Source organism: Oryzias melastigma, linkage group LG3 (assembly GCF_002922805.2).
Source record: "Oryzias melastigma strain HK-1 linkage group LG3, ASM292280v2, whole genome shotgun sequence".
NCBI classification, from domain to species: Eukaryota; Metazoa; Chordata; class Actinopteri; order Beloniformes; family Adrianichthyidae; genus Oryzias; species Oryzias melastigma.
Genome location: NC_050514.1, coordinates 14628925 through 14639481, shown reverse-complemented (window position 1 = coordinate 14639481; position 10557 = coordinate 14628925). Strand labels below are relative to the sequence as shown.

Genomic DNA, 10557 nt, shown 5'->3' with positions numbered 1-10557 from the left:
AGGCTTTTTCCGGGGGAAAGAATTTAGCGACGGACCGCCAAAAACATCCATTTATTAAACATTTCTCCGAGTTCAAGTAAGAAATAAAGAGGATGGGAACTGTGCAGGTTTATTTCACAGTCCGTAGTTTATAACTATGCGAAAAATAATCCGGTTTACACCACTGTTACCAAAACCTGTTTGGAAGCTTTGCTCATGTAGGTGTCACACCGGTTCTGAGGCTGCTGTACAGCAATCTGAGGGGGGAGGACAAATCCAAAACAAGGTGAACTTAAAAATATTTTTGTTCTGGTGTACGTTTGAGTTTGAGATTGTAGGAGAACGTGTGTATTCTTCATTCTTATATTTACATAAAGCAAAGTGTTAACGCAAACCCCCTAATAACTAAACATCACAAGTAATAATACAATTGTTAATTGTTAAATACAGTTTTTTAAAATAGTATGTATATTATATTTTCTGTGTTTCATAAAGTTTCAGTGTAAATGTTTAGTAGCATTAATTCAATTCAGATTGTCTTCAGTTGTTTTCATTATTTTCTTTTAGCCATTTTAATTATTGTGGCATCAGAACATTATAAACATTCCAGCTTTTTCATTTTTCACTTAATTAAATAAACGTTTATTTTTGCAGTTTTGGCACATCTTGGAATATTTGTTTCACATTTACTATCAATTAAATTCTTTTTTCAACCTCCTGCTCCACAACAACCATCACCCCTGATTTAAGTGTGCAGTTCTCTAGTTCTCAGGGTTTGCAACAATTATCTTTCTCAGCTTATTTAACATCAAGCAGGTAACTTGAACTTCTCAGTATGTGTCATGGTCTTCTAAATTTCCTGTAAAGTTACTTTAGTAGCCTGTGTCAGATGTCAACATTCCTTAATGCATTATTGCAGGTTTTTTTTCCCCTTTTCAGTTTTATTCTACATTTTTACATGGTGCATGCTTTTTTTCCTAGATTAAAAAGAAATGTCAAAGAAAGAGACCTTCATGCCCAGCAGTCCTTGATCACTTCGACAGACAGTATGGTGAGGAACTTGGAGAATTGTGGACATCTGCCAGGTATCACATCCTTTAAACTCTTGTTATAGTGGTGCTTTCTCTCCTTTCATACATTTTCTTTTGCTTTCTTTCCTGCAGGACAGCGCTCCTGGACCCCCGGTCCTGGCAGTATGGGGTCATGCTCAACCGCTTCAGTGTTTTAACTGACATCACACAGAAGCTTCAGTCTCAGGGCTTTTCAGCATTACTTCCACAAACAAACAGTTCAGCATCGCTTTGTGCTAATAACCCATCATCCACTGAAGAAAGAGACTTGATGTTGACACCTCATGAACTCCATCACTACCTTCAGTCAAAGCCCTCACTGCAGTGTTACATCCACCCACTTTCACTGCGATTTCCCTCTCAGGCTCACAGGCCAGGCCGGTTGAAGCAGTACTATCTCATCAATGCTGCCTCTCTGCTTCCAGTTCTGGCTCTGCAGGTCAGAGATGAAGACAGAGTTTTGGATCTTTGCTCTGCTCCAGGGGGCAAAGCCGTAGCCATAATGCAGAGTGCAACTCCGGGTAATCAAACTATGTGTTTTCATCGAGTTGTTTTAGACATGTGAAATCAACATAAAAAACAAAAGAAGAAAACAACTAGAATTAAAATATAGAAAGTCAGTGTTTTTTAAAGTCAGTGAAACAGTTGAAAAGGAGTAGGCAGAAGAAAAAGGCGTATTAAGTCATCTGTGTTGTTATTTGACACTAAGATGCATCTACTTATGTGTAAAATGTCTATTTTTTATTTTCTATTTATATGCCGTTTTTAGTGTAATGTAGCAGGGACAAATTCAGAAAACTAAATGAGGGGGTAAAAGGGGTGTGGCAAATGGTTCTGGGTAAAGTTGCAGATGATTTAAATAAATGGAAATGTATATTTTTGTGTTTTTTTTTTAACTAAAGATAACAGCTGTTGTATGTAAAAAAAAATATCAGTATTCAGTCATTGTGTTGAACATTTGTGGAATCAATTCATTTTATTAGTTTAAAAAATACAATGTCAATGGAAATCATAAAACAAAAAAAACAAAGTTTTTTTGCAGAAACATCAGCATGTGTCAATGAGGCGTTCAGGAACCATTTACAGTGTTTGTTCCCCACCTTTTTTTTCTACACATTATTTTTCTTCACTTGAATATAGGACATAACCGTGGTCCTGGCACTAAAAATGGCCTTTTTCCTCTATCTCTGCCCCAACATTAATAAAATCAAAATTATTAAAACTTTGTAAAAAAAATCTCCATTGATTTTTAAAGTCGGATTTTTAAAGAAAAAAAGATATATATTGCAGCTGTGGTACAATCTTACTTAATAAATCAAAATAATGCTACACATTTTATTAATTTTAACACTGGATTTTTTCAGTGTGATATAACTTTTTGAAAAGTTTTTATTTTTTTTGGTGTAAAATATGGTTTACCTATATGTAAAAACTCTATTACTTTAAGTCTGAATAGCTGTTTATGATTCAAAGGGAAGGCTTTTTTCTGCAGTTTTTCAGCCTTTGTGTAATACATTTGTTTTACCTGCTTTGTTCCAGCATTTCTCTGCTGTAATGAACCAGATCCTCACAGACGTGAATGGCTGACCAAGACTCTGGAGTCTTTTCTGCCTCACTGCCTCAGCAGCAGAGTTACCGTATCTGGACAGGATGGTCGCTTACTCGGACAAACTGAAGCTGGATTTTATGACAAGGTGGGCAACAGAACCTCTGTCGTTTATGTTTATTCTTGTTTATGCTTACAACTGCTTGCAAGACAATAGGTCTAAACTGTCCAATAGTTTGAAGAGCATGAAACATATTATTTTTTCTTCAAAATTAATATGATAAGTGGATAAGGATAAATGTCTCTTTAGTGTTAGTAATAAACCCTGCAGGAAGTGGAGAGAATTCAAAATAGGAAAGCATTAAACCGAAACAGAAAACATTTTTTGCAATGATGACATATAATAAACGAGGTTAATTATAAGGATTATTAGTCCAGATAATTATACAGCATCTGTAATATGGCTGACTTTCAAGAAAAACTTTGAAAAATTGTAGGTTAAAGTAATGGTAATTCATGCAGGTCAGTGTTGGTGTTTTTCATGACTTTGCTACAACATCAGCTTTGCAGTGGCTCTCAGTAAACTGAAGTGAGTGGAAGTGTTAAAGTTTTCTAAGATGTTCCCTTAAATGTTTGTTACACGTTTGAACGGACAGGTTCTGGTGGATGCTCCATGCTCTAACGACAGGAGCTGGTTGTATTCCAGCAGTATCCAGCAGGGGGCGCAGAGACTAAAGGACAGAGAAAAGCTGCCTCTGATTCAAGCTCAGCTGCTTAGGTAAATACAGTTTGTATATGAAGAAATGTGTGTATGTATTATGCAGAGGGGCTTACTATGAGCTTGAATAGTGAGTAAAAGGAGAGCAAAATAATAGTAATTTGGATGTAATAACTTTAATTAAAATGTAAATGCTATCTGTTGGTCGAGCATTATTGTCATAAAATGGTCTTAAAGTCTCGAGTTATTTGTTCCTGCCCTTTTTCCATAGGTCTGCACTATCTGCGGTACGTCCAGGGGGCGTTGTGGTCTATTCAACCTGCACACTCTCAAGCTATGAGAACTGGGCCGTTGTTGAGAAGATCCTAGAAGACTTTCCTCAGGCTGAACCTGAAGATCTCTGGGAGGAAATTGCCTTTCCCTTATCAAACTATTTCACATTTAGTCCTCCCCCTAATCAAAAACATGCACATCCAAAGAAATATGCGCTAACACTGGACAGCACTCGTCACCACAGACTTGGCCTACTAGTGGTTCCTCAGAACGGGAAGATGTGGGGGCCGATGTTTGTGTCTCGAATAAGAAGAAAAGAATAGTGTTTTCGTCCATCTCCCTAAAAAAATATGTGAAACTGAGCTGCTAAACTTGCATATTACCTCTATATGGAGCACTGTTTATAATTCTGCACACAAAGTGTCAGAGTGTGCAATATGCAGAGGGGGCAGAAACGGCACTTTTGATATGTGAATGTAAACATGTCAACGCATAGAGCTTCCAGAAAGTCATAAATGATGCTGTTTTAACGCTGCAGCACTAACCTTCTGCAGTGTGTGTTTCAATGTTTTATAGCTGCTGGTTTCTGTGGAGGGGAGTTGAGAGTTTACATTAACGTAGGGAATAAAAATAGCTGACATTATTTTTTATTAACCTCAAGTATTCTCCTTCGAAGAGATCCTATATTGTTTATGATTGTTAAAAGTGTCTTAGTGATCCCAGAGAAACATGACAGAAGTCCTGGAGTATGAATTCTTTCTTTCAGTTTAGCCAATCATGTCTTGGAGTTTGAAAAAAAACTTCAACTGGCAAATAGAAACAAGTGACTTAACCATGATTAAGATTTATTATTATTTTTTTAAATCAGCAAAAATGTACTTTTTAAAATTTTAAATTGAAAAAAAAAAACTAGATAAACAGTTCACTTATTTCTGCTCCTGTTTACTTTCATTCATAAAGTGTTTTTTAATTTTTATTTCTGCCTTTATTTTTTTATTTTTTTTTCTATTTAAGTAAATGTTATAGAATAATAACTTTCAGGTAGGGGTGCAGAAACATTTGGTGATATATCGCGATATTACATTTGGCAATATTTGTTTCGATACAAAATGGTGACAAGAAAATATTTAATTAATTATTTATGAGCAAATGTAGTTCAGTATTTGACTTTTTTGTTCCACTTAAACCCCCAATAGCAGAACAGTGAACCTCTTGGAGCAGCTCCACAACTCACCAAAACAACAGCAATCATTTTAAAGTACTGGAGAAGCTACATTTAACAATTTGGGAAACTGACAGCATTTTATTTCATCAATCATACTTTTAGAACCTTACTGGTTAAGGCACATATATTATATATATATATATTTCCTAGTGTTTTTTTTTTTTTTTGTGGAAATCAGACCATACTGGCTTCTCCCTTTAAGAACAAATATTTCCTAATTTAATTAATTTTATGAATTTGCTTGGGTAAAAGCAACTTGTATATGAGATACATTTGCAGTGCTTAACGCTGTGATCATTAAATAAATTACATTTGACCATTTTATTCCCATTAAAACTTGTATTAATATTCATGTAAAGTTTTACCTTTTTTGTAGTCATACTCTTTAAAAAGTAATTGAAAAATTGTCCAGGTGCAGTATTGAAATATACCAGGATACATATCGTATCGTGAGACGCGTATTGCGATACATACCACATCGCCAGAGTTGCCAATACACCTGTACTTCTAGCCATATTCTCCGGCTTTTTAAAAGTGCTGTTACTTTTGTCACTTATCTTTTACTTTAGGTTCTAAAATAGTTTGATGGACCAAAGATTTTCTAACAACACAAATAAGACACAACCTTATAGTTAGTATCACTCTAAATTTGCAATAATTTAACATTTTACTTTAGAAACTTTTTTTTTTATTTTTTTTTAGACATCTTAACTAATTTGGCAAAATTTACAACTTTGAAAAATTCTAAATACCAGTAATAAGAAATTTGCTCTCTGTCTTTTGAGAAAGTGCTAACTGGAAGCCAAAATCAAGTCATTTTGTTTTGTTTTTTTAATTACAGTGAAATTATTTTAGTAAGATGAGTTTTATCATAGTGATTTGAGTTTTCAAACACTAGTTTTCCTTCAAATCCTTTTTTTCCCCTTCAGGTGAGATAAATCATGTGTGCACACTTTGAAGTGTAGACAAGAATCCTGAGGGGTCCATATGGATCCTCTTGAGCTTCGCTCACTAAAGCCAATCTGGTGAGAGCTAATAAAAGAAAACGGATGTCCCTGCCATCCCTCTACTGTAACTTGGTCTTTTTTTGGTCATAAAAATGACTTGTGCGTGCTTTTACTGCCCAAAAGCGAAGTGAGGAAAACCTCATTTCTGCAGACCAAGTCTTTGGTATGTTGATTAATCAAAATGAGGTTTCCATGGGAAAAAAAAACAAAACATTTGTTGTAATAATTCAAAATTTTGGATCCTTTAATTTCTAATTTCATTAAAAAATCTTACTTTTTTACATTTATTTATTGGTGGGAAGCCTACTCTTCTCTTTTTTTCTCAGTTTTTTTTTTAAATAACACATTAAAATACATTTTTAAGTCTACACCGATAGCTTGTAAGGGTTTTTCCCTCATTAACAAGCTAAATACCAGAACAGCAAAAACATAAGTAATGAAAACATTTATGCTGCAGCGATTTCTTTACCGTTCTATTTGTCTCATTGGCAACTGCGTATAACCCGAGTGAAAATAGTCTTAAATCTGTGCAGGTCTTTATGACATATTGCCTCGTTTGGTGTGATTGAGATGGCTGCTTCATGTCTTGTAGGGGCTCATTACCTTGAATGACTGTTATTGTGTGGGGCTTGTGCCGGGTAGACTCTGTTTCATTGCTGTATTGCAGCCTGTCATAAAAGTCTGTGATTGCTCCAGTCACAAGTGCAGGTGTATTTAAAGTAAATGTTCATGATAATACACAGGAATGCATACATTTTTCTCTTCTGAGCATTGCAGGAGAGAGAAAAAAGAGAGCTGTTGCAGAGGTAGTTATGCGTGGAAACTCCGCTCTTCTTCAAAAACATAAAAGGTTGATGCTTCTCAGGGAACCCATGAGACTGCCTAAGACGATCTGCGGCGTGATTGCTGAAATAGGAAAGCTGCGAGTGCCTTCTGCTCATCCAGCTACTTTGGCCGTATAGGCACAAGCATCATTTGGTGCACTTATACTTCTATTTTTGTGGAATGCCCTACTTTTGCTCCGGATTCAAACGGCTCAAAAAAAAAAATGGCTCCAGTCGAATAGGAATGCGTCATAACCCCACCACAACACCGGAAACCTTAAAAAGTTCCACGATATGGAGATAAAATGCAGCTTTATTAGGGTTAACTATACTGCTGACCTTTCGGTGAACTCTGGTTTGTTGATGTTCCTCCATATTGAAGTGTTTCCTCAAGGGGAGAATTTCTAAGCAGCTTCCCCTTCACTTCAAAGGGAGCGAATCTAGGCCTGCTTTGCATAATCAGGTGGAGAACAGCTTTTTGCCATAGAGGCAGGAATTAATTTGTGGCACTGCCAGATGTAATCACTAATACCCTGATCTTTGACAATAAAGGAAGAGGAGGAGGGGAAATTAGAAGAGGAACTGTTGAACAGGAAGTAGGGGAGCATAAATGTGTACCACAGAGTGGTCCTAAATGCCAGAAGACACAATGCAACTCAGACTAATCCATCCTGAGCTGGGAAGGCATTTTTAGGTTCTGGTAATGCTCTGCTCTGTCACTCTGCGTTGCACATCTCTGTGGAGTTAATCCATAGTTTTTTAGCAATGCATTTTGTGTATTTCATCAGCTCAGTTGCTTAACAAAGTAATGAAACACATCATGAAAATAGGATTTGAAATAGGAAGTAAACATTTTTCCGAAGGTTGACACCATTTCTTCAAAATAAAGCAGGAAAGATAGTGCAAAAGCTAGCTTTATGTCTCTGTTTATAGCAGTCAGGGGATGGAGCGAGCCAATCCTCCGCCCTCTTGATAGAACAGCTTTATGCTATTTTTCAGAGTTTGATTTGAAATGGTGTAAAGACAAAAGTAAGGGGCTTAAGCAGTTCCCCTCTGTTCTGGCCCTGGGATGTAGCGTCACCCTGCAATTTCTCTGAGAGATGATTCCCACACAGCTCCAGACACAGTGACAAAGCCGCATCACATCAGGATTTTTGAAAGAGCTGTCACTTCACTTTATTCTCCCAAATATAGTTTTCACAAACACAAAAATATATTTTTGTCTTGTTTTGAGGACTATTGTAGGAATCAAATGAAAAATGCTGAACAAACTGAGATTTTACCAGTTTTTTAGTAACCATTTTTTTATACTTTTATGTAGGGCAGGCTTGTCCAAAGTCTGGCCTGTAGTCCAAATACAGCCATATTCCCCCAAAAATTATAAAATCAATTCTGTACTTTCCAAAAATTGTGGGTAAGATTTCTTGATTGTGATTTCCCAAATTCCTTATTAAGCTGTTGTAAATCTGTGGCAATACTGTCGCAGGACCCCTCTGTGAAATGTTCTTGTCCATTTCTAAAATGTCAACTGTAAACGACAAAATGAAAGTTGACCACAAGAGCTACCATTTCTAGGAAATTCAAAACAAATGTGTCTGCCTGGTATATCAAAGAATCCCAGCTGTTTTCAGGGGGTTCAATATGCGAATATTCGACAAGCTAACTAGGAATGAAAGGTGCTAATAAAAAGGAAACAATCGGAATACGTTTCAACAGCACAGCAGCATTTTTCTCACAATAACCTTTAAGCCAATTGAAAAATGCCACAAAAGCAAGATTTTAGGTTGCAAAACAGATTACCAAGTCCTGCAAATCCTGACAGTGAATTTATGAAAGACCGAGTGGTGATAATGGTGGAGAACGCTTGTATCGAGACAAAGCAAAAGTTTTCAAATGTTTGCCTGGCACGTGACTGAGAGGCAGAAAAAAGAAAGAAAAGCATCCCAAAGCAAAAAAAAAAAAAATCATTAAATAGTTCATTTGCATTTAATGCTATGACAATGTTTCACTCTTAACAGAGCTTCAAATGCCCTTGATATAAGGTCACTGGAGTATACTTTGCTTGTTTTATAACTTTATCTTGCACATTTCAGACTCATTTAGTTTATACTGCATGCTAGGTTTCTACATTTATAAATGTAAATCCTGTACTATTAATTGTTTTCATCTAAATGCAATAAAACCCTAAACTTTTAATGACCACTGCTAGCTTAAAGTCCCACTCATCATCTTTTGATGTATTTTCAAAGCGTTCCCTGTGGTCTTTGAACTTGTCATTATAAGCTTGAATCAAAAACCTGTTATTTTCTAGGACAAATTTTTTGCAAAAAGCTGTGGGAGTTCATTAAAAATTTGCCTCTCAGGTGATGGCTGGACTATTGGTACTGATAGACCCTGCACCCCTTCCCCATTGCGGAACACAACAGGGAACCTGTGGCCCGCCAGTGTATTTTTGTCATCACAGATGAGCTCAGCATTTTTTGTCCGCTCCTAGTTCATAACGATTTGAATACAGAAATACTTAAGAATCACTAAAAAACGATTTTAAGCTTCATTTGCCTTATATATGTCCTCTTATCATGACAAATATCCTACAAGAACATGTTAAAAACACCAAAAAACAGATTTTTATTGAAGCAGATCTTTTGGGCTTTTCATGACTGTGTCATCTCCATCACAAGTGGCAAAGCCTAATAGAATAATTGACTTGACTGAAGAAAAATACCTAATTAAATCCTGATAGTCTTCTCCGTCCTCTGCTTGCTGCATTGAAACAAAGCAGCCTGTCATTTCAGTTTCCCTCTTCCTTTTTACAGACATCTCATTGATCCAAAGAGTTACAGTTTTGTTTCATCCATCTCCAGAACAGAAATCTAAAACTCCTGTGGCCTATTTTAAAGTTTAAGTATGTTGGAGCCAACTTTTCTTATACTTTTGGGTCAGTTGCGGTGTTCATCGTTACGTATGCAACTCACTGTGCAAAGTGAAACCCCACTGCCTACTGGCACTATGTCCTGATGCCGCGGCTTTGCGGTTATAACTTAAAGATTCTTCCCCACCTGCGTCCTCAGGAGTCTAGAGACACCGACTGATAACTTCGCTCTGCCACTTGTAGGTGATGTACCCACTTCACACTTTATAACAGCATCATGCATCCTCATTTCCTACATTTTTTGCTTGTTTTTGCAAGGCTGTGAAAGCTCCCTTTGTATGTTTTAAGAGCTTACTTTTGAGTTCACTATGTTCAACATTTAATCAAATAAGGAATTAATTTTAGTGTCACATGCTTATGTGATATAACATGTGAATAGCATTGGAAACACCAATATAATCCAGAAAAGAAACATAATAAACAAATGCTTGAATAGCATTTTACTAAGGAGAGATCTTAGTAATACAAATAAAGATTTATTTTGTCCATAGTCTTTGGGCGGTTATAGGCTGTGGGCAGATGGGGGAAGCTTGGACCAGAGATATAAAAACCTAATATTTGCATGCACTACATACTGCCAACTCTAGGAAGATTGTCTCTTATCTGTACAAATGGTTGTAAGACAAAAATAAACTAGAAAACAGACATTTTTTTTTATATTCCACAATAAGTTCTGACCTGAAAACATCACGCTGACTGGTGTGGACGGGCAACAAGTGGGTTTATAGATTTACTGCCTTTTAGGGTCTTCTTCGCTCATTTCAAATGCAGTCATTTGCCTGTATTCCATCAGTGAAAGAGAGCAGGGCAGCCTACTGTCATTTGTTTTCACCATCAGTGTGGGATAAAAAGTCTCTAAAACATCACAAATACTTGTTAAAATTCTTGGACTATAGCTTTACTTAGCTGCACCCAAAAATATGCAGATGAAGATCAAATACTTGAAGTTTTTTTTTACATCTATTATTGAGCAATGATCAACT

The 10557-nt window shown here is 36.3% G+C and overlaps 1 protein-coding gene across 1 annotated transcript; it reads left to right on the top strand.

Moving 5' to 3' along the window:
- nsun3 (NOP2/Sun RNA methyltransferase 3) lies at positions 1–4229 on the top strand. Its single transcript, XM_024294727.2, has 6 exons — positions 1–265; positions 961–1064; positions 1143–1570; positions 2589–2743; positions 3252–3373; positions 3585–4229. The coding sequence occupies exons 1-6, from the start codon at positions 137–139 to the stop codon at positions 3907–3909; spliced, it is 1263 nt and encodes a 420-aa protein (XP_024150495.1). The 5' UTR covers positions 1–136; the 3' UTR covers positions 3910–4229.
- Positions 4230–10557: the final 6328 nt, after the last annotated feature.